Source organism: Hordeum vulgare, chromosome 1H (genome assembly GCF_904849725.1).
Source record: "Hordeum vulgare subsp. vulgare chromosome 1H, MorexV3_pseudomolecules_assembly, whole genome shotgun sequence".
NCBI classification, from domain to species: Eukaryota; Viridiplantae; Streptophyta; class Magnoliopsida; order Poales; family Poaceae; genus Hordeum; species Hordeum vulgare.
In genome coordinates this window covers 400388318-400413352 of record NC_058518.1, presented here as the reverse complement: position 1 = coordinate 400413352, position 25035 = coordinate 400388318, and the positions used below count along the sequence as shown (strand labels likewise).

Sequence of the window (25035 nt, the reverse complement as noted above, 5' to 3'; positions counted from 1 at the left end):
GCGACAGATTGATGTATACGACTTGATCTGCTCGGTACAAAACAAATCGACTTTTGAATTTATGAAAGAATGATCTGTCGACTAAACACGACATTTCAGGCTTCTTGAAAGTTGGCCTACCATTATACCTAAAACTCTTAATGCAGCACCAACAACAAAAGCAACCCAATGATGAGCACGTCCCAAACAAAAAAAAAACAAAAAAAAAACGCCTTTCTTTCTTAATAACAGCAGGAGCATTTACATCACTCATTCGTCATTACAACGGCATCGCTGAAGCAGGACCCCTAACAACAGTCAGACTAGCACACAGTGCCGTCGTCATTTGTTGTTAGGTCAGCCCAAAATTGTGCTTGCAGCAGCAAAAAAAACAAAAAACTTTTGGTTACATGACGCCAGGATAATCAGTTAATTCTAAGCAAAACAATGAACTTTGTCAGGTAATAAGAACAATACATATGACAACCAAAATCGGTAAAAAAAAGTTTGTTTACTGTGATGTTCTATGTAAATGTACACAGGTATGGGGCAAAAATGGGCAGCAATTAGCTTAAGGCGATGCATATGTACAGAAGTTTAAGAGACAGGTGGTTGCCGACGTCCTCATCCAGCCTCTGCAAGTTTGCTCATTAGCGGTTTCATCTCCCAGTGTGTCTCCCAAACTGAAATACAGCAGAGAGGTCAACGCGCTTCTTCCTACATCAGTAAAGATAAACATGTAATTAGGCTTTGGCACATAAAATTCCACCAGACTTGGCCAGAGTTTACTAAAGTTACCATGGCTTTTACTAAAAAGGTTTCGATCAAATTCAAATACGAAACACAATTAGTTTTTCTCGAACAAGTAATCACAATTAATCACTGCATGCTAGTTGGTTAACACCCATTAAAGTTCATGTTTAAAGTTTATGTTCCCCTTTTCTCCATGATAATCAGAAAAAGGAATCACATAAATTTTGTTTGCCACCGTTGTTACTCGATAGCCTATCAAACATATCTAGTGCAGAAACACCAACAAGATGCAATGATGCAAAACTTTTTCGTTTTAATTATCAATTAAAAAGCGCATGACTAAACTAAGCAGATAAATATAAATAGATATTAAGGGGTGGTGGAGATTCTTGCCTGTTGGTAGACCAATTGCATAAGGGGGAAATTAGACCGCTCTCCTGAGCCCTCACCTAATTAAGCTTCTGTGGTCACTCATTTAAAAAATTGTAGGTTTAACTTGCTCCTACTGCAATCTTCTCCCTGTTTAACAAATCATTATATCCTTGACACATAAACATAGATGCAAGGCAGTAGAGGGCGCACAGGCATGATGATACAGAAATAAAAAGGATGCAATTTTCCAAAGGAAAAAAAGGAAATTTCACAAATATTCCTTACCGGTACAACAGTTAACAGTTGGGTTGCCTTCAATAACTTGAATTCCGTAACTCAACATACATCAAAACTGAGAACTTGGAATGTAGCAATTTACATCTGCAGGCTAACTCTTGGTTTAAAACCCATTTAGCAGAGGTCAAAATGATCACCCTAAAATAATATTTATAACGATGGCAATGTGACCTCTTTCTCCCTCCATTCACACTAATATACTGATTCATCCCAGTTCACGCTTACACCCATTTGGTTGTATCATTATAACAGAAATGCCGAAGCAACCTGCCATCATATATCACTATTCACAGGGAACATGTTTGTTCTATTATTTAACACTTTCATGGTTGATGGATTCCAATGAATGGCGAATCAGTTGTAGCAGGCCCTTGACATTGTGAAAACTGAATTCAAGGACTTCCCTTACAAGAGCAATACCATCAGCCTGACCCATCCCAATATCAGTGACATAAGCAGCTAATGAACTTTGTGATTTTCTGGTTCCGTCAAATGCATAATTTATGTCATCTGCCTGCAAAAAACAGTCAAGAAATAAAATACTCTATTAGTAAATTAAACAGACATTTTACTGAATGATCATAAAGAAATTTTGTGATGCATTGCAGTGTATTAGAGTAGTTCGATACTTCAGTTACCGGGATATATGCTGTCTTTTAGTTACCGTGAATTAGATAACTAGTCAGCCTGAACTAACAAGATAACTTGTGACATCAAACCAAATAGTTTGAAGATTATTAGTACTCTTTAAATTTGAATTACCTGGAATATAAAGTATCTAATAGCATCTTTCAATTCTTTTTCACTACAAGACCTAATTATTCTAAACTACTAGAAATTAGCACAGGCGATGCAGAATACAGTTGTAAAACAAGTGCCTGCAGATGCAAACAAGTGCATTCGCACGCTAAGAGCAAATGACTACACCGTCTGTGCGAGAATGAAGTCAAACTAATCTGATGTGGAATAGAAGGAAGTAACATTCTAGTTTTTACCATATATGAGGGACATATTTTTGGTAGGTAGTGGCCTGTCACATACTTAGATAAAGAAACAGAAGGAGAGCTTGGATGCCCTTCATCACTAATTTTCAGCACAGACAGTTAGTTTTTGTAATTATAATCCACTTTTCAGTACCATCAGGCGCCATACTTAACCTTATCTAGCAAATTGAAAAGATCACAGGAAAACATTCTGCCAGAACAGGAAGCGAGATGAAATTTTTTGCAATCATTAAGCTCCTTGAAAATATCATGTTTCTACAGCACAAAATGCATTTTTTCGCAGTAAATTGAATGAAAAATCACCGAATAGAGAATTACTGGCTTGTGCAATGCTAAGTATTTATAAGTTATCAATTGACAGTCAGTTTACGTTTATCAAAAGGCTTAGCTCCAACAAATCTAATAGGAATCATGATACTGATATTGAATGTCAAAAGCAGTAACTTACATAAGCAAGCAACCCCATCAAGTGATGATTGTTCCGGGGTATGGAATTGACACCAATTTGAGGAGAGTACAAAGCTCTTGAAATAGCCTTAGCAGCTGTACTCTGATTATTTAGATTATCAACATCTGAGGCAGAAGATGACGGTGACTCAGCTAGCCCAAAAAGAAGAAATTAAACAATCAGAAGGTCAATCTTTTAAAATAAAGATGAATGGTGTACTTATTCGCTTTGATATGACGAAGAGAAAATGAAGGTTGCCTTTGTCTAATAAATCTCACAGGAAAGATAACTTCCAAATGAAAGCTGATACACTTCCACTTTATTAATATCAATCAGACATTAAGTGTGCCTAATTTGGATGTATGTTTGGTTTGAGGAATGTGCCAGTCCTAGGATCATCCGTTAATAACCGTTAAAGTGGACTTTATGTGTGATAGAAGAATTAAGGTGTATTGGTTAATCACCATGCAATTCCATAAAAATGAGGAATAAGATTAATCGAAAAATAATAATATTAGATCACTTGCCTCCTGATAGACCAATCTATTTCTCAAACCAAACACTCAAGCAGGCCCTTAATTATGACAGGTTGCAAGAATTATTTAAATAACTATATGCAACTCGAGGAAAAACCTGGAGGAACCATCAAAGATGTTGCTTGCAATGCATGTTTATCTTTAATAGCACCAGGATGTTTGTAGAAGGCAGCCTTCATGTATGCCACTTCCACGCATTTATAGGCCAAAGCAGCACTTGCCATTTTCTTAAGTCGCTCAAATTCACGGGCACAAAATCTAATGAAACAAATCAACAGTGAGACATTAGTATAGTTCATTGGAGGTGAGCATCATATGGCATTAAAATATGTATGTAAGAGTTAGAGGAAACAAGTAGAACTACCATCAACTAAATATAAAGTCTTGTCCGCAAGAAAGCAACAGATGATTACAAAGGATGGAAGCCCTAAAATACTAGCTACAGGAATAGGTAGCAATGAAGACAGGGTATATCAAACCAAATACTATTAACAGATAGACATACTGTCTGAATCTTAAAGAGACCGCATTGTTGCTTACCCACAAAGGTTTCCTGTTTCGGAATATAGTCTCATAGCTTGTATAGAATCCCCTTGCTTGGAGCTATCAATACTCGGAGCTTCCAACAGAGATGCAACATGGAGAAATTTCAGGCCAGCCTCAAAGCACATGTTAGCACTCTCAAGGTCATCTCCCTTTTCCTGCAACAAGGGATGCACATGAGGGGCAACAAACTCTGGATGAAAACATAGACACAAAGGTTTCAAGTGATTTACTAAATATTCAAACCTTTAAACGTTTAGACAAGTGCTTTAAATCCCGAGCCTCCTTCAGTAGCACAGATGTGTTTACTGGATTCAAAGCATCACGACTAAGAGTTGCTTGTTTTGTATTTTCGAGAACAGCCTTCTTTAGTTGCTTTGCCTTGTACGAGAGATCACCATTTGATGACTCATTTAATGCTGGCTGCTGCTTGCTTCCTTTAACAGTTGATGGATTTATTTTCATATCCTTCTGTTCTGCATCCCCTTTATCAGGCTTAACTTGTGCTGGATGTTTCCCAGAAGTCAACTTTGCATGGTCACATTGGTTTGCATTAAGATGAGATGGTGCTTTTCCGTTTTGAAGGGATGGTGGTGGTTTGTCATCACCATTGCCATGTATTGAAAGGACGTGTGAATTAACTTTCTGTACCTTTACTGGATTCAACAGACCATTCCTTGTACCAAGTCCAGAATCATCGTTTTTTGAGCATTCATCGTCTTCTTTATCCTTACGCAACTCCCCATCCTTCAAAACATGATGATGCATGTCTCCACTGACGCAGCCAGAACCATGAGCCTTAGCATGATCCAAACCAGATCCAAAATCACTTTTTTCCTTGGAAAATGACAAACAGCTTTTCCCTGATTCTTGAGAAAGTACTTTTTCTGCAACTGCACTTGGATACCTTTTATGCTGATCCACAGGATTCTTATCGGAAGCTCTCAAGGGTGAAGAAGAAACTGACTCTACAGGAGAGGCCCTTGTTTCTTGATAATCCACTTTACTCTTGCGGGAACTAGACACCTTAGATGAACTGGAGGTAGCAGCTGCAGATGCTTGTGCATAACACATATTTTTCTTCATGGAGTTTTGAGAGAGCAGTGAGTGCTGCTGGAGATGAATATTCTCTTGGTGTTGCTCACTTAAACACTCTTTGTCATTATCAGTCCCAGCAATGGGGACTCTGGCATGGGCAACTTTCCTATCATCTGCCGTCAAAAATTTCAGCTCTGGCATGGGGTTTTCCTTGGGATGATTACTTTCACTTAAAGCTTCTTCCACAGTATGCTTTGGAAAGGCATTGCTAACTACAGGGTCAGAACCACGCTTGCTTAGTTGCCTTTGTTTTGATTTCCTATTCTTAATGGACAATTCTGGAACATCAGATCGTCCTGCATCTGAAGCCCTGATGCCCCCATTTGAGATAATTTTATCATCATTGCACTTAACTAATGAAGATGAACCATACTTTCCCATGCTAGGTGAAACACCACTATACCGATGCAAGCTTTTTGGAGTTCCCTTGATTGAAGGACTGCTTTTGCTAATCTCAAACTCGGAGGGATTATGTTTGGCTGGCTCATTGGGTTCCTTCATTTTCTTTGATGCCCTACGACTATCATGATCAAACCCTGCACCGCTCTTCGCTTCTGGATGCAGCTGGTCTACAGCAACAGTTTCGCCTGCATAAATCGAACCATTAGAATCAAATGACTGAAATTAGGAAGAGAGAAAATGCTTAAGACTTGCACCATCATCTGACGATCCTATGTGCTTCCGTTTTCCCTTCTGTTTAGGGAAGCAGTCAACATCATCAGGATTTCTACTTGTAGGAGCCTCTAGCTTCTTCGAAGATTTTGACATCTCACCCATCTTCAAATTATTTGATATATTTGCATTGGAATCAACTTTCAGTGTCCCTGATGTAGTGATGGATTTTAAATCGCCCTGAATAGTTGGTGGAATCGTAGCTGCGCATATGCCTGATGTAGCAATATCATGGCGAACATCCACACTAATATTATTTTCAGGTGCAGGGGGCATTGCACGAAGGGCCTTTGTGGTCTCATCCTCGCTTATTTTGCAGTTATTCATTCCATGCCTACAAGTTACACATACTATCCATTAAAAATATCATGCAGATGAATAGTAAACAACATATTCCAGCAACACTTGCACACTAAATTTATACATGACCACATAACTAGAGATATTTGCAGGAGCTTCTAGGTAACGGTTTGAAAATATTGAACAAATAAAATCTAAAAAAAGAATGGAAGGAAAACTTACTCCAGAGTTATTGCAATTCAGAGAAATTAGAGGATAGAGATACTACGAAAATGCATAAAAATATCTAAAACTGAAGAAAATGTCTCTTGCAGAAACTTACAACCAACTCTGCATGCTACACCGCCATTTTTTGGGAAGTATATCTGGATTGATCCAATAGGGTAAAAGGCGCCATTTCTCACACTTATCACAACATACCCACTGTTCATTTATTAAAACAGGTTCCACAGGCACTGGCACAGATGATTCCATAGCCCCAGTCATGCATGCTGATGGCACAGGTGCTGATCTGTCAAAACTCAAGGAAGATATCTTGTGGTCACCATCATTTACACCATCTGACCTGCCATTATCAGTTTCTCCGGATGAAACAGTCTCCTTCTCAGGCTTCACACTCTTATCTTCACCATATGATTTTCTAGTGATGTCATTGCTCAATTGCTTGTGTGCTTTAACCTTGAGTTTCTTCCCGGACGGAGCAGTTTGCAATGAGGAAATTTTCATTTTTCTTTTCGGTATTCCAGAAGGATTTGCACCTACATTTTCGGTGATGGTATCCATGGAATCTGCATTAACTAGACTCCCCGATTCCTCCCTTTTGCACTTAGATGGTTCATCTTTTACATGCACCACTTTTCTTTTGTCTCTGTCAACTGATGTAGCAGTACCACTAGGAGGAAGATTGTTTGGTTGACTTGAAGTTGTAGAAGGTCGATGATCGTATCCATCAGAATCATATTTGATTTTATCAACAAATCCTTGACCAAGTGCAGGTTCTGTCTTACTGCGCTTGCTCAAGTTGTCGAAGCTATTTCTCGCTGTACATGCTTCTGAATTTGCTTTACCCTTTGGATGATCATCACCATTTGCTAGATTAACAGCTTTTACATGTACTGACTCAATATCTCTCAAAGGGATCTTGTCCCTAATCCGTCCTTTCAGTGGAACATTCTTTGTTTCCTTCAGATGATTTGAAATATCAGTTACCAATTTTGCTGATGCCTCAAGTGAATGTTGTTCTGTCTGTATACTTCCTGGTAAGACAAATGGATCTTTATCATCTGAAATATCCAATAAATCGGGCATAGTCCCATTATTCATAATCGTTGAATTGTCACGCTTGCTTTTTGAACTCTTAATATTCAGAAGGTGATCCTTCTTTTCATCATAGTTATATTTATGCACCATCTGATCTTTGTCACCTTGTGCAGCAGAGGTCGTACGACACCAGTCTCTGTTTAATTCTGCTTTGTCATCATCAAATGCAGGTGCTTCGTGTTTCTTTCTTGCAGATGCTGACTTCTTTCTCAGTGCCAGAATATTTTCTGCAAGGGGTGAAAGCAAGAGTCCTCCAGGAATAGGATGGCAGGTCATTATCTGTTCAAACAACACAGTGATTAACTCTCTAAAATCAATCAACAAAGGGTTTTACCGAGGCAAATAAACTGATGGGGAAAATGTAACCTGCAAAATGGTATGTGGAGATTCGTCGGGCAGATTTTTCGGCTCAGGAGCCCCAGCGCACCCATCAAGGCTGTCATCCATAGAAGAGGAAGGGGAAATGTCGAGGCCCAGACCACTGTAGATAGCAGCAGTATTTCTTGCCAAATGTCTATTGTTGTTCACCTTGATACGTATTTTCGGCGCCTTTTGTTCAGGACCATTGACTGCTCTGTTCAACATCTGTTGCTGAGGATTACCACTGGTCCCATTGGATGTTCTTTGACAATAATCATCTTTTCCCCTGATATCTAATCCATTCTTAACAAAATGACTCTTCTGTGCACTCTGGAATTACATCAGAACTATTTAATAGGGTGCTAATGTTTAGGTACCACATGGATCCTACTAAGTGAACATGCAACGGTTAAATTTGCAGAAGTATACCTCCACTGGAACATAAGGTGATCTAGAGGCACTGCCACGGTTTGGTGGAACTGCAGGGCTTCTAGATTGAGTTGCGACAGAAGGGGAACTCTGGTGCATAGGCAAAAATGAACCATAACCCCCATATCGTGACCCTATGTAGCGTTAACGATTTTTCACATACATCAGTACAAGAACAATAACCCTACATCGCAAACAGAGTGCGGCTTTTATTCCCCTTACCAAAGTTCTCCGCAAGTACTCCACCTTCAAAGTCCTTCTGGAAATGACCCAACACATTTTGAAGTCTTTCATCCTGTACATCATATTTCATTTACAAGTTAATCTTCCACAAAGAGAGAAGTACTTGTTTAAGAGTTCAGTTCATATAAAATAAGGAGCACGTGGGAGAAAGCCACTATTTAAGAGTATATATGTATATACGCCAACTAAAGTTGAAGACCTAATATCTACACTTCATTAGCAGTAGTAGTTAAATATAGTCTACGAAAAATGGTTCATGCCCTAACATTTTTCAAAAATTCAAATATTAACCAGGGGCTAAGAACCCTAGAGGTTTGAAACCTCCATGTCACAAATAGATTGGATCCCCTCAATCCAAACAAACTCATATGAGTTAAGTTCTCCATATGCCAGAGTGTCTCACCGTTCAGTAATGAAAGCAGGATCAAGAATGAAAAACCATGAATAGATACATGGAATATGGTATGTACATATGTCCTTTTAGACCATAGCCACAATATGCCATTGCGTAGGAACAGGCATATCATGCAGCAACATAAAGTGACAAATAGCAATTTTGCAGTAATTTTGCACAATAAATGAAATTTCTAAAACACAGAGAATCTCATATAATACTGCCTTCCTAGTTCCTAACGATAACTATTCCACAATATATTCTGTAAGGTTCAAATAAATGCAACTATTATCTGTCTCGTCACCCACCTAGCAATGATTATCAAGAGTAATGGTGATTATACGGTACAAGCAGGAGCACCAATTAATTGTACATGCCCAAGTTGCTCCGTTTTTAGAAGACTATACTTTTGTCAAAAGAAAAACTTTCTGTATGCATTCTGATACTGAAATTCCTGATGCACAAAAACAGTGTTCTTGTTTCTGTACATTCTAGCAATCCTACCAGCACACATGGTTTACATGCGGAACAAATAAATAATGATAAATCGTAGGATGGCAATAGAGAGAGTTTTAGTCAAATACAACTACATGTCATCTAATTGTACAGAAATTTGCATCACCTAAGATTTTCGAGTATGCTACTACTGCCGTTGGTACCTTGTTTGACAAATGAGTCCATGTGAATAAACTAGTCAGCTAATACAACAAAAATATAGGTCTAACCTTTAGTTGGCATAAATGTGGAGCTTCTCATAGATAGTTTTACACTTTCTGATGTAACCGGTTCCCTTAATTAATAAAATCAGATCACTCGCCTATAAATACTTCTATACTTTCAGATCATACAAGACAGAATTCTACCAGAAAACAATTATGGGTTATGCCTTGGCAGGTTTAGTGAGCTTCTAGATTAGAACCAGAGCAAGCTTATCAAAAGCAACTACGAGACAATAGCAAATGGTTTGGCTCGAGTGGCACAACTTCTTCACATAGTAGTTCTGTTACCTATCGACAACAGAATATAGCATCACGAGATAAATATTCATCTCTTATTTGATAAGCACGAACTTCGCAGGAAAACATATCCATGGCTCAAAAACACCCTGTATCAGCCAATCTCCCACACCATTTACTTCATTCTATTTATACACAGTAAGCGATCATGACAGACAGTTTTGACCAAAAGCAAATGTAACCGAAAGCAGACATATAATCAATTCTCTAAACCATAAAAGTATCATCATGGGCTAAAACAATGCAAGTGACAAAAACCTACTACCTCTGTAAAACAATGTAAGACGTTTTAGATCACTAAAGAGTATTATATTACTTTACGGAGGGAGTATTTGTGTGTTAAATTATGAAAGCTCCTGAATTCACTTAAAAGATGTAGTACCAAAAATCACTGTAAACAAACATAGGGTGGCAGAATAAAAAACATATAAACTAACTGGACTCCCCAGCATCAGCTCCAAAGCCAACACACAATTCCCAGGAAATCAGCTAAAGCCAACACATTAACCACATTTCATCTGACCAGGGGGGCAGGCAATTACCTGAGAAACCCCCATGGGTACGACAGCCATGATAACTGTTCTAGATTATACAAACAACCATACCGGTTAGTAACCACCTCCATTATGAAAGAGAAATAAAAACCCGGCAGCTGATACACAGCAGAATTCACGCAAAAATTGATAATGCTGCAAGCGAGCTAGCACAATTACTGGTGCACGAAACAATAAGGCAAGTACAGTACACCACGGTACCACGAACCAGCTCATCAACCATCCAATCCAATCCACCCGCGCGGAGAGAGAGAAAAAAACACGAAGCAAGAGAGCATCGCTTACGATGTGCGTGAACAAGTCGGGATCAAGGAACTCGCGGCCGGCCGCTTCCGGGCCGCCGCCCAACGCCCGGCCGTCCTCGAGCTCGAGCTCCCCCTCCTCGTGGCCCGCCTCCCTCCGCGTCCCGCCGCCCAGCATCTCACATCGGCGCGGGACGATCCCCGGCGATCGCCCCAACAGCTTCTCCGGCAACCGCGGACGCGCCGCGCCGCCGAGATCACCGCCGCCGCCGCCGCCGCCGCCGCCTAGGGTATCCTGCGTCGTTTTTTATTTAGATCTTTTTTTATTTTTGTTTCCTCGCCCGTCGCCTTGGGTGTGTTCTTCCCCGGAGGAAGCGAAGCGGGGAGGAGAAAGAGGAAAAATATTTTGCGACAGGGAAAATGTTATTAACGCGCACGGACGCTGCTAGTCACCTGCACTACTACGTAGTCCGGAGCAGTATCCAACGATCAGCTCTTTCACGGATTGGTCCCTGTGTGGTCGAGATATTGTCTCGTACTTCAGCGTGCGCGTGGTGCGCCTGGCTGCCGCGGGATCTCCGTCCGACGGCCAGGATGGGGGCTCGGGGGAGCAAAAGTGGATTTATTCGCTTGGCGTGGGTGGGGAGGGAAATGCGGCGCCGGTGCACGTCGCATCGTCGCTTGTGCGCAAAACAACACATGCTTGGAAAGGAAACGTGAGGCGATTGGTGAAACCGTGGGGGCATCCACCGCTGACGCGCCACGCAATGGGGGAGCTGCTTTGCCCATATTTGTGTCCGTCTCGTGGCAACCAGCCACCAAGCATGAGACGATGCTCCATCCATGACGTGTGGCGGTGCGGCGCACACCAAAAACACCTGTTCCTATGCACCATGAAAAGGGTGCTCACAACATCTCTAGCAGCCCCGCTATAAAACCGCGATCTGTAAAATAACCATTAAAATACGAGTGTGTGTGAAAAATATTGTCCGATCAGGCACCGCAAACACGTTTGACCCGTAAATTTTTTTAAGGAGCGCGGCAAAACCCCCTCCCTAACCTATGAAAACTCTGGTTTTCGCCTCGCCCCTACGGTGCCCCGTATTCCAGGAAAGCGGTTGGCGCGAGGGACATTTCAGCCCGCGCCCTTTCCGCACCCCCTTCCGTCGCCGCCCTGCCACTACAAGAAATATGCTCATACATGACGTTTTTTAAGATGTCGTTAATGAATTCGTCATAAATCTATGACGATTTCATCCGAGATTGTCGTAAACCGTTTGAGGGGATCAAATCTACATATAAATTACGACGATGTGAATCAAAAATGTCGTAACCGCATAAGATGAGATCGTCATAACTTTTACGACGATTATAAAAATGTCGTAACATGTTCTAACTATGTTGACATGTCACTCGTGGGTCCATTCTATCCCACCCTCATCCTAGTTTGTGAAGCAACCTAACATTCTGTCATCCGGAAAATATTTAAAATATTTGGTATGTTCTTAAAAAAAACATTTCTTCCACTCGAAAAATGATTAAAAATAGTTAGAAAGATGAGAAATGCATACAAATTGGTCCTCATCCATAAAATGTGGTCTAACTCTAGTAAAAATTTGTGTGATGCCCTTTTGCAAAATATTTTTGATATATACTTCACAAAAATCCTTTATTTTTAGTACTTGAAAGCTATTTTAAATCACTGATTTTTGGAACCAATCAAAACTCTTCCCACGGATCGATGACATGTCGCCCATCCATCCATCCATCTATCTCACAATCTCACAGGAAAAAAAAGAAAAAAAGAACCCACCCGCAGCCAAACCCTAGCTCAGATCCCATCCACCCTTCTCCTCATCGCACCCTTCCTCCCTCGTCCTCCTCGCTGCCGCCACCTCCTTCCCCTCCCCGCCCCCCCTCCCAATCCAGTCCTCCCTGATCCCCATCTCCTCGCCTCACTGTCGGGGCTGGGCAACATCTTCTCATCGGAGGCCATCCCGGGGTCGCTCCCGGCCAATGGACAAAACAGCCCGCTGCTCTGCCCGTTGGGGCTCTACGCCGAGTAGCTCTCTGGCACCTCCTTCACCACCCCGCGCTATCGGAAACAGGCCGAGTTGCCGCTCGTCATCCAGCTGCCCCGCCGCGGAGAAGGGAGGCGACGAGGCCGTCGAGCTGCGGTGCACCAGCTGGAGGACGGCGGGGGAGGCCAACAACCTAGCGCCGTGTGAGGGACTGCGTGTTGCACGTCCGCGCGTACCTCACCGGCCACGCGTACCGCTCCGACCTCGACCTGGTCGCGCGGGAGGCCTCTGCGTACGCCCGCGCCGCCATCACCGGGGACGCCGCCGCAGCCGACGCCACGCAAGCCGTGTGGGTCTTCGACGTCGACGGGACGCTGCTCTCCAACCTCCCCTACTACGTGCAACACGGATACGGGTGAGCCAGGAGAACCAGGGGATTCCAAGTTTGCAAGAGAGATTGCTGACTTACGTGTGCTTTTCGATTTGCGGGCAATGGCAGGCTGGAGCTGTTCGACCACCGCGAGTTCGACCGGTGGGTGGAGACGGGGGAGGCGTCGGCGATCCCCTCCAGCCTCCGCCAATACAGGGAGGTCCGCGACCTCGGATTCAATACCTTCCTCCTCACCGGCCGCAGGGTTGTCTGCTCCTTCCTAATTGAATGTCCTGTTCAAATTATTGCGAGGTCCAACTCTGATTACATTTCTTTTCATTCTGTTTGGATTGACCATACTGTACTGCTCGGTCAAGGGAATCTACCGGGATATTTTCCCTCTGGTCGCCTACATTCTCTCCTGGATTCGTGTCGCGCGGATCGCGCTGATTTAGGGTGGTCTGTCTGGTGGTATTACGATCTGTAGATACGGTTCATGATTTGCTTTGCACTAATGAGTAGTTTTTGTTTGGTAAAATCGGCAATGCTTACACGGCTCAAACGCTCCGCTATTAGCCGGCTTCATTTGATTCGATTTTATACAGCCAAAATATCCTCATTTGATTCGTTTTTTACAGCAGAAAGATCTTCGTTTGATACTGCTAGTATAAGTGACGTCTAAATGGCATGCAATATTGCCTAACCATACGAGTAGTATCTGACATCATAGACATCTTCCAACAACCGGTATATACAAGGTTAACTAGTGCAATAATTTGAGCATGCAACTTGTTTCTTGGTCGGTGGCACTATCTGCATTTAACCTCAAGAAACAGGGTTGTCTGCTCCTTCCTAATTGAATGTCTGATTGGCACTGTTGTCTGTTCATGCTCATGTCCTGTTCCAACTTGCAGGTACGCCGCCAACAAGTCCATGGACGGTTGCGCCTTCTGCAACGCCGACGGCAACTTCCTCATCATGCCACAGCAATGGAGTGAGTCCTCTCACCTTCAGTCAAACCCATCCACCAAAATTCAGACATACGTAGTAGCATCTTTCTGTACCCACCAACCTGTCACTTGCCTAGGTTCAGAGATGTCTCATAAGTTTGGTGGTGGCTCTTTTAGATGCTCAGAAGCGTTATTCTCTCGAGGTCATTCGCGCACTGAACATAAGATTAAACGGTTCAATTTATTATGGTAGTGGGAGGGTGAAAGACATCATCCATTAGTTAGTGATACCTAGTGCTTGCCCTTCATCCTTATCTGGTTGAAGGAGAGGTAGCACACGTAGAGGCCAAAGAGCGCGATGAGGAAGACGAGGGTGGGTCACGGCGGCAACGACAACGCTCCCTTGGAGCCTTTGAGTGGATACGGGTGCTGCAAGTCATTGCCAAATCCATCGTCAGACACTATTACTAGTAACACTGAACAAATAAACATTAGTACCAAATCCATGTTGAGGTGGTGTTTTAGTAGTAATGAACAAACAAATAAACAGTAGCAAACCCAAAAGGAGCAGACCATTTTGTGATTGAAGGTCTGAGACGGAAAATTCTACTCCGTCGGCCGGTTTCTGGTGTTCCTGCTTTCGCACAGCAGCGGAGTAGCATAGTGGTTTGTCATGGATGTTAGCAGCAGCTCGCCATAGTGAGTTCCGCGGGATCATCTTGGTCTTAGCGTCATTGGATAAAAGCGATTCCAGTTACTGATGTAGCGCTATGCAGCCCAGTTCATGTTCATGTGCTAAATGTGTTTTAATATTTGGTGACCAGGGCATATTCCAGTCCAGTGTTAGTTCAGTGTTACTTCATCGATTCCAGTTTGTTGCTGGTGTTGTTTTCACATGCATAATAAGAGGTTGAAACGTCCTGCTGCAGGTTTCCATTAACCCAGAGTCAAAATCAAGAGTTGTCAACAGAGAGGTACTTAGTGAGCTAATCAAGGTGCACGGTAAGACATCCCTTGGCGGCAAATTGCCTGCCTATGATGGAAGAAAGAACCTTTACACTACAGGCTCACTTCCATTCGAGTCAGAGGAGTTCTCTGTTACACTGGTTGATCCGGAAAAGAAAGACAAAGAAAGGTCATATCTGCATTCTGCAACATATATACAAGTGCGATCAACTTCCTTATGCATTGTGTTTGTAGCTGCTAACTTGCTCTCCCTCTTCATTTGCAGGGCTGAAAGGGAATACAAGATCACCATTAGAATTGCTGGGAGGACAGACCTGTACCACCTCCAACAGTTCCTCAAAGGAAGGCAGAGGGATATGCCTCAAGAAACCATACAAGTGCTTGATGTTGCAGGGCTATGTTAGTGTCCAGATCATTCTTCTCAACCACTTTTGAAGTCGACCTCATCTGCATTTGCATATTCCATAGGTCCTAATGCTCCTTGCCAATCATCACCATCCATCCTTAGTAGTGCAATCCCCACTGCACATCAGCCTGCCGCCATAGTTGTTCGGAAGCTTTGCTGCAACTTAGGTGCACTTCTCCGCTCCTCAAGGTGCACATACAGATCCGGGACTGGGTTAAATTTAGGTGCATTCTTTGGTAACTAAGAACCCTGGCAGACTGATCCGTATTGTGTGGCGTTCAACGCAACTGTGTTGTGCTCATTGATGATGCTGATACATAATTTTTAGTGTTCCCTCGATCCTAGTTTGGTTCAAGAAAAATATCGCGTCTACTTGAGATGATGCCAAAAACATCAACTTCAGTATGAAGGTTGTACTTGTTTTTTTGGTTTTATAGAAATTTGCCATTTATATTTTCCTTAATAGTAATATAATAATCCATCTTCCTGTATTTTACATTCAACATCAATATGACATATTACATCAGAGTTTCAAATACAAAGTGTCAAATCAAATCATCAGTGAATGAAAATACAACATAGGCATGGTTTAATTTTGTATGCAATTAGTACTCATATTATTTTCACCTTGAATGTTAGGCGATGACAAAAACGATGGTGTCTTGCGCCCAAAGCACGTTCGATGTGTTGGACAAATTTGTCCAGGAGGTACGTAACAGCAGATATCATATCACACACAGCCTTTGGAAGTAGCTACAAGTTAAGAATGGAAGCCTTCTATGCCCAGAAAGAGCTCCAGGCAATCGCCATATCCAGTTTACTCAATGTGCATATATCGTCATGGACAAGCCTGGCGGCGAGGGCACCCCCAAGCACCAGATGATCGACTGCTACATCCACACCCTCGCCAAGGTCCTCGGAAGGTACCCATCCATCCAGTCTTGATCCTGTCAAATTCGCTGCGGGCTTGTATTATATTATCACTATCTCCATTTTACAGCTACCTCTTACACATCCATTATAAGGAAACCATGGGTCACTAAATATAGTTGCTAAGCTGGCAATTGACTATCATTTCTCCATTTGGCAACCGCTACTACATGCATGGTGCGTCTCTTAGAAAAAAGAACCACTCATGACACACTCATGTTTGAACCAATTTGTTTTGCCCCTTTTCTATTTTCTTTCTTCTACACGCGCCGTTTGGAAGAACCCCACGGGATGGATGCAAGGTTCTAGCTAGACAGGTTGTGCAAGAAATCAAATCAGACCACCTCCTTGCATGCAAAGAAAAATTTCTTGTTTGTCGAGAGGCTTTTGCATTTATGCTCCACTCAGGTGGCATCTAAGTTTATACACTAGGAAGTGCATTAGTATTCAGTAGCCAGAGAAGAGTGCATTAGTATTCAGCAGGTCTTACACTCGCATAGCCAAGGTTAGCTTATGGTCTGATCTCTCACATAGCTGCATCTAAGTTTATACACTAGGAAGTGCCGATTCACAGTCATAAATCGCCTTCATATTGGAAAATCTATAATTTCAAGCCATTGCAGAACCTTGGTCTCGCGTCTATTTCATAGGCTTCAAGCTGTTCACATGTACGTTCTCTCATATGCTCATGGTTGCACGTGTTTGGCCTATGCAACTGCGAAGGGTGCACGGTGTCCTGGACTGGGAGTGCGGGAGCATCGCTCGTCACTTCTCCGCCAGTGCCTGCTCCGCCGAAGGTACGTGCTCCTCTCTGTGTGCCCCTGTGGCGTCTTGATAAACTGTTTTTGAGGAAACTGAAACTCCTTTTGTAACCCAAACCTGGCATGCTGCACAAAAACCAATGGACGTTTCAACCGATTTATGCTTATGGTCAGTGGCAGCAACGAAGCTTGATAGAAACTGTTATTTAAAGACGAATAGTGGCAGCAACGAAGCTTGATAGAAACTGTTATTTAAATATGAATAGTGGCAACAAGTGTGAAGATGGTGCTAGCCTGCTTGGTACATTTGTATCCCTGCTTATCTCAAGTCTGAACATTCAAATGCTATTTGGTACTAGAAGTCATTTGTATCCCTGCTTATCTCAAGTCTGAACATTCAAATAATTCTTGCACAGGCCTCTGTTGAGTAGATATTATCTTCATGAGTTATTTTGATGATTCAGTAGGATGTTGAGGCCGGGTCCATATTAACCTGCGATTATGTGTCTGCCCTTTATTTGCTATTAATCTGCGATTATGTGTCTGCCCTTTATTTGCTATATCCATTTGCAATTTTATTGTATCTCTTGGAAGAATTTGCTATTATAACTTCAGTCAGTATATATGTTGACACATGCATGCTGCTTGGTTGGGCGCAGGCACTGAAAGTTGATCCTTCTGATGGCAAGATGCTCGCGATCCTTCTGATGGCAAGATGCTCGCGAGCAGGAGCCGCTGCTAGCTTCAGCTTGGCGATGGACAAAAGGCTTTGGACGATGTTGTCCGTTCTTGCTATATGTGTGTTAGGAAATGTATTCATGAGATGAGTTATTGTGTCATGTAAACCTGGGAGATGTATTTTGTCATGATATATGATGGATGATTTTAATTCGACTTGCAGATTTCTTGATTTGAATATGAAATAGTGTTGGCTTTAATACTGGACAAATAATTGGGTTGAAAAGGCCCAACAAATAGAAATGAAACCAAGTTCTAGAACAAAAAGTTGCTGAATTCAAAAATGAAAAAAAGGCCAAAACTGAAACTGGACCAAATGTATTTGGGCACTAAAAGGCCAGGGCCCAAAAAAAAAATTTGAAAAAAATACTAAAGTGGCTGTAAATAGGCTAAGGCCTAAAAAGAAGCCCAATAAGAAAAAGCCAAAAAAATAAAACCAGCCCATGTGATCAAATGAAATGGGTTGGGCCGATTTCAACCACGATGTTTTGATTTCGTCGTAATTTTGCCACGTAGGACTGCCACGTAGGATTAGGTTTGATTGCCAATGACGATTTAGGATCGCCGTAAAGGTTACGACAATCCAGGAATCGTCGTAAAGGTTACGACGATTTTGATCAAAACATCGCTGATGTTCATTTGTGACGCTCCGTTTTCGATGCTTGGTTTTTCGTCATGAGATCGTCGTAAATTAAAACCGTGACAATGTAGCGATGAAAAAATAGTGTCGTGTATTAGCATATTCCTTGTAGTGTGCCATTGGTTCCGTCGGTCATCAGCCGGCGATTCCGGCCAAATCTGTGGGCGGAATCGCGCAGTGGGGGCGCCCCTGCCCTCTTCCGCCGAGCCACTACACCGGCTCCCTGTATCCGCCAATCCACAGTGGCCGGAGAGCCGCCGCCGGAGATGGAATTGAGCCCGTGTGAAAAGTTTTTGCTCGACGATTCATCCGATTTGGACGACTCAGATGTTGAGACGATGCTTCTCACCTTCTGCGAGCAGACTTTGGTGATGCCCTTGCCGTGAAGGAGCACGAAAACGAGAATCGAAAGAGGCGGCGAGGATCGACCGTCTGTCATCTTTGCATTCCTCAAAATCACCATCTCGGGAACGAGATGTTAATTCAAGACTACTTCGCGGACGATCAAATATATCCACCGCACCTCTTTCGGAGAAGGTACTGTATGCGTCGATCCCTCTTTATGAAAATTGTTCAAGCTTGCGAGGCCAATTGTTGATATTTTACTCAAAGAAGAAATGTCGTTGGCTTGAAGGGATTTAGTGCATATCAAAAAATCTAGGTAGCTATGCGGGTAATTGCATACAACATTCCGGCTGACTATGTCGATGAGTACCTTTGCATTGGTGAAGATAGTACAATTGAGTTAGTGCGTAGGTTTGCCAAAGTGATCATCCGTGTCTTTGGTCCTGAATATCTTCGGGCACCGAACGAAAAAGACAAAAAAAATTGATGGCATTTAATGATAGAAGAGGTGGCCTGACATGCTAGGAAGCATAGATTGTATGCATTGGGCTTGGAAAAATTGCCCAAAGGCATGGCAAGGAATGTATTTGTGGCAAGTCTCATGATGCAACATTTGTGCTAGAGGCCGTAGCATCCCATGATTTATGCATTTGACATTGCTTTTTTGGTATGTCGGGTACTCTCAATGACATCAATGTGTTGCAACGGTCTCATTTGTTTGCTAGGTTTGCTAGTGGTGATGCTCCTGCTTGCAACTACACTATCAATGGGCATGAATACACAAAGGGGTACTATCTTGCAGATGGTATATACCCTTCTTGGTGCACATTTGTCAAGAGCATAAAAAAAAACCCAAACTAGGAAAGAGTGTGAATTTGCAAGGGCACAAGAGGCAGTCCGAAAAGACATTGAAAGAGGGATTTTGCAATCTAGGTTTGCCATTGTTTGTGGTCCTGCTCGGTTTTGGGACAAGTGTTCCTTGAAAAACATCATGACATGTTGTGTTATTCTTCATAATGTGATTACCAAAGATGATAGAGGCATGAACTTAGAGTTCTTCTACGACAATGTGGGTAGATGTGTCAAACCAGCTAGAGACCCTAACCGAATTAGAGCTTTTCTTCACACCTACAAGCAGATTGAAAATGCAAACACCCAGTGTCAACTTCAGAAGGATCTCAATGAGCACCATTGGTAAAGGGCTGGGCAATAACACATTCTATTTTTCCATTCATTTTCATTTCATTCATGTGTGATTTGTATACGGGACACGTTTTATATTGAATTATTTAGTTTGCTACGGTGATTTAAATAATTATTGTACTTTGGATGATTATTGTATTGTAATATTGACATTTTTCTTATATTGCACATTAGTAATTCTGATTTACGAGGTTTCCAGTTTGCGGGTCGACGAGGCGGCGCCCGAGCAGAGCCCCGCATAGCCGACCCGTAAAAGAGCATCTTCTGCGAATATCCTTTTTTATGGGTCTGTTTTGCAGGGTCTGACTCTGTCCTTGCCCGCGTCGTCCCGTAAAACCGTTTTTCCGTGAACTGTAAACAACTTTTGCGGCTCGGTTTTATACGGGGCCTGCTGGAGATGCTCTCATCTAATTGTTGCTATCTAGATTGTGTGCACATGCCCAGTATATCTTGGATCTGCGGGATTGGGTTTCTCCGGCTTAGAGCATCTCCACCCGTTCGCCCCCCAGCCGTCGATTTAGGCCAACTTTTGACGCAAATTGGCCCATTTTCGACGCAAAATTGTACTACTTCCGACCCATATTCGTCGTGCCTGGGCACAAATTTAACATATGCTTATTTTTTATCACATGGTTCATCACAGAAAACAATACAAATTAAAATAATTTAACAAACAATACAAATCAAAATATTTCAACAAATAAAGACTCATAATTCATCACACATCGAGCTAGGCGTTCACTACTGGAATCAAAGATTTTGCCATCTGCTGCTTCTTTGCCGTCTGATGGCTCATGGCAAAGACACTCTTTGCCATCACCTACCAAAAACCAGATGACAAAGAGCTGGCTGATGGCAAAGATACTATTTGCCATCAACCAGCTCTTTGTCGTCTGCCAGCTGACGGCAAAGAGCATTTAGGCCGACGCCAAAGAGCACGGGCCCACCCCGCAACCCTCTCCCCCCCTAACGGCCTCTCTCTTTGTCGTCTGCTTTTCTCCTCTGTGTCGTCGGGGGGCAGACGACAAAGAGGTTGCGCCCTAACGACCGCCGCCCCACGTCCACGCGCCTCTCTCACCTAACCGTCGTCGCGCCCCACCCACCCCTCTCACTCTCTCTCAAACCCGAAACCACCGCCGCCGCTGCGCCCTCCTCCTCCGAGCGCCGCCGCGCCCTCCTCCTCCCTGTGCCGCCGCCGCGCCCTCCTCCTCCCTGCGCCCCTCCTCCACCACGCCCCCTCCTCCCCGGTACCTCCTCCTCCACCACCACCGTAGGAGCTCGCCCCTTCTCCACCACCGCCCCCTCCGCCACCACCGCCCTCTCCTCCACCGCCGCGCCCTCCTCCTCCCCACGACCCCTCCTTCACCATCGCGCCGCCCCTCCTCCATCGTGCCGGCCCCTCCTCCACTGCGCCGGCCCCTTCCTCCTCCCTGGTACCCGCCTGCTCCCTGCGCCCCCTCCTCCTCTTGGCGTCACCCCCTCCTCGCGGCTCCCCTCCCTGCGGCTCTCCCCTCCTTCGGTCGCCTCGACCATCCCCAACTCCGGTAAGTGCCCCCATCCCTATTTTTTCTCTTTTAAATTACATAGTTAATTTAGATAGTTTGTTTATTTACTGTTTTTCTCTTCAATTAGATAGTTATTTTATTTTATTTTTCTTTTGAATTAAATAGTTAGTTTTTTTTTGCTTTTTTTTGTTAAATTAGATTGTTGGTTTATTAGGTAGAAAAAAGTAGATAGAAAATAAAAAAGGGATAAAAAATAAAAAACTTAGAAGAAAATAAGAGAAGAAAAAAACTAGAAGAAAGAAGAAGAAGAAGAAGAAGAAGAAGAAAGAGGAGAGGAGGAGAAAGAGAAAAGAAAGAAATAAGAAGAAGAAGAAGAAGAAGAAGAAGAAAAGGAAGAATAAGAAAAGGAAGAACAGGAAAAAAAGAAGAGGAGGAAGAAGAAAATGACACCCTGACACCCCGACACGATGCCCCGACACCCCGACATGACGCCCCGACACCCCGACACGACGCCCCAACAAGACATCACGACACCCCGGCACAAAACTCTGCACATCTATTAATACGCCGCCCCCGACGACACTGACCCCTAACCCCCGACCCCCGCCACCTCTTCGTCCTCTTGTTGACCGAAAAGGTGATCTTCGGCCTCCAGAGGCCGCTGACCGTGGACCTCACTAGGAGAATGCTCAGAGAGGAGAGGAGAGGCAGAGAAGAGAGGTCTCCGAAACCGGAAGAGTTAGCGTGTGACCCTTCGACCGTGCGTTGCCATACCTAAGGGCGTCGGGGACGAGCGAGTTAGGGGGTTCTCGACGTTGATGGAATCCTAAATGACATATATATATAGGTCATATCTTTGTGTTAGGTCATATATTTTTCAATTTTATTGGTGAACACAAAATATTTGTGTTGATCGGGTGGATTTACATGTGCAGTTGTCTTGTGGCTGTGAGGTCTGCTGTGCGAAGACCTCCCCGTGCGTTCTACGAGCTCCGCCCCTGCATTCGTGGGTGAGTACAAATGTCATCTCCTCCTCGCCCCTTCTTTAATCCAATGCAGCATTTGATTTTACATACTACCGACCAAGGCAAGATTAGGTGGGCCCGTGCAAAATCGTTGGTGCTATGCAACTGAGAGGATGCAGAAGACGCTTCGAGCTAAATGTAAAAATAAGCGTAGAATTGAAGCATCGATGGCTGAGGCATTCATTACTGAGGAGGTGGCAAACTTTGTGACAGCACACTACGAAGCCAAAAATCATCATTTGCATAATCCGAAGCCTCGGTACAATGATGCAGACCCTTAAAAAGGTGGATCCAACCTCAGCCTATTCAAAGGGAAGCTCGCACCAGCCGGTGCTTCAAAACCAATAACATTGAATGTCGAAGAATGGCGAAACATTTTGTTGTATATCTTCAACAACCTAACAGAAGTGCGGCCGTACATCGAGTAAGTTCTCGGCACATTTTTCCGTAACTTCTAATTCCTTTGAACTGCTCTTATTCCCGGATATTTCATACAGCCGATACGTCGCCAAATTCTCGGATGTAGCAGTGATCCAAAATGATTCCGTCGAAGAGTATGAGCTTCTGGCACAGCATGGAGGCGGCTATCCCGGTTTCATCTCTTGGTTCAAACAAACAGTAATTATCAATAATGGACCATTTCATTTCTTGGTCTAACTTTCGGCTAATGCAACAATCGTTTCGTATTAAACTTGTAGGCTAATTTAGAGTCTATGGACGCCAAACTAAGACAAGCCACTAATTGTTTTGACTATAAGGTCCGTTCATTTGAGAAATACAACATCAACGGGTATCTCTTTTGTACCTTTGGCAAAGAGCTATCTATGCCCGACCGAAAATCTACAAATTGTGGTGTCTCTGCTATCGGCGAAGGTGGTATCGAGTATTATGGAAGAGTTGAAGCAATTTATGAACTTCAATTCTATGGTGAAAACCCGCCGAACATCGTAGTCTTCAAATGTTATTGGTTCCAGCCGAAGGAGACTAGAAGGACTCATGAACATATATGACTAGTCGAAATCAATCCAAACACCCATTTAGATGTTCCCGATGTCTATATTACGGCTCAACAGGCGACCCAAGTTTTCTATCTACCGCGGGCATGCCAAACTGATAAGAAACTGGAAGGTTGGTATGTTGTTTATGAAGTGTCGCCACGTGTTAGACCACCTCCCCCAAATGAACAGGATTATGAACCCACATAAACCCAGACACATATGATGGAGAATTCTTCCAAGAAACACGTCTTTCCAAGAAACGTTTCAAGAACCGCCGTGCTTCATCCCAGAACATGGAAGTAGACAACAACAATGAATCCGACTTCACCCCTGAGCCCGAACCAGCAGAGCTGGAACTAGAAGAGGTTACTGATGCGGATGACCTGTCAATGCTTGACCGATTACGGAAAGACCTTCCACAACTTCATGCCGTTGAACCCGATGAGCACGTCATTCATGAAGACATGTGTGATAATGATGATGATGATGCATGTATTGATGATGATTATTAGTTTGTAAGATTCCCAACTTAAATTATATATGTACGTATTATTATTCATGTAAGTTATTCAATTTTTTATGTGTTACTAATTTCTTTTAATCTTTAACATGGCAGGTCAGCAGGTGTTGAAAGATGGTGGGAACGGGTCCAGATCGCTCGACAGGTTCTTCTTCGGCGGCCCGCACGAGGGGTGGTACTTCCATTCCACCCCTATCTCTCTGTAGAGCCTTGGCAGACAGTCTAACGACACCACCCGCGGGTGCTTCTTCGTCGGCGGCATTGCCCACTGGGAGAGGTGCTGGTCGGGTAGGGAAGAAGGGGAAGGGTACAGGGAGAGGTGGTGGCCGCGGAAGAGGTAGGCGGACTATTGCGCCGTCCTCGCCACCACCACCAGCTCATTCACCCGAGCACATGACTACTATGGTGGACCCATTTGCGGAGGAGGCTACGGGGACTCCGGTCTAGGAGCCTCGGGTGGACGGGCATTCGGCCCACGAGACTCCGGTCCAGGATCAGCCTCGGATCAAGGTGCCTTCGGCCCACGAGACTCCGGTTCCTGAGGCTACATCCCACGAGACTCCTGCCACACACGCTTCAGCCGGATGAGGTGCCTGGCTGGATAGGACCAAGGTGCCGGATTGGACCGAGGGTCCGGGTGGCTGTTCTGTTGATGGCGGGGATGAGTCTACGTATAGTGAGGGCGACGTGCAGGTGGACGGGGCTACCGTGTACGAACGTGGTAGTACACGTCTCCCGGTCGCGCCGGCTACCAGCGAGCAGAGGCCGGTGATTAAGCCTGAAGGGGATAGGTAAGTACATTTACTCTTTTTTTAGCTTCTGCCTTCAAGTTTATTCAAATATCTAATGCGTTGACCTTATCATACTGCAGGGGATGGAAACACCCTGGTGGAGTCCGCAAGCCGAATAGCGTCCTTGGTGTGCTTTGCCGAACAAATTTCCCGGGGTTTGTCACGTTGCATGGTGAGGGTCAGGTTCCTACACTAGGATTTACCTGGGAGCACTACCAGGCTGGCAGGCGCCACCGGAGGAGATTATAGATGGTGTCTTGTGCCACACGAGGGCCGAGATGGTGATTGATAACCCACAAGTATAGG

General features: G+C 43.7%; 1 protein-coding gene across 1 annotated transcript; it reads right to left on the bottom strand.

Annotated features, from left to right (window-relative positions):
- Positions 1 to 200: 200 nt before the first annotated feature.
- Positions 201 to 10753, bottom strand: LOC123440408 (cysteine-tryptophan domain-containing zinc finger protein 5-like). Its single transcript, XM_045116980.1, has 13 exons — positions 10604 to 10753; positions 8334 to 8406; positions 8112 to 8245; positions 7689 to 8012; positions 6325 to 7601; positions 5687 to 6036; positions 4179 to 5617; positions 3930 to 4090; positions 3487 to 3647; positions 2854 to 3005; positions 1390 to 1915; positions 1182 to 1251; positions 201 to 696 (listed from the first exon to the last, which is right to left on the bottom strand). The coding sequence occupies exons 1-11, from the start codon at positions 10736 to 10738 to the stop codon at positions 1712 to 1714; spliced, it is 4410 nt and encodes a 1469-aa protein (XP_044972915.1). The 5' UTR covers positions 10739 to 10753; the 3' UTR covers positions 201 to 696; positions 1182 to 1251; positions 1390 to 1711.
- Positions 10754 to 25035: the final 14282 nt, after the last annotated feature.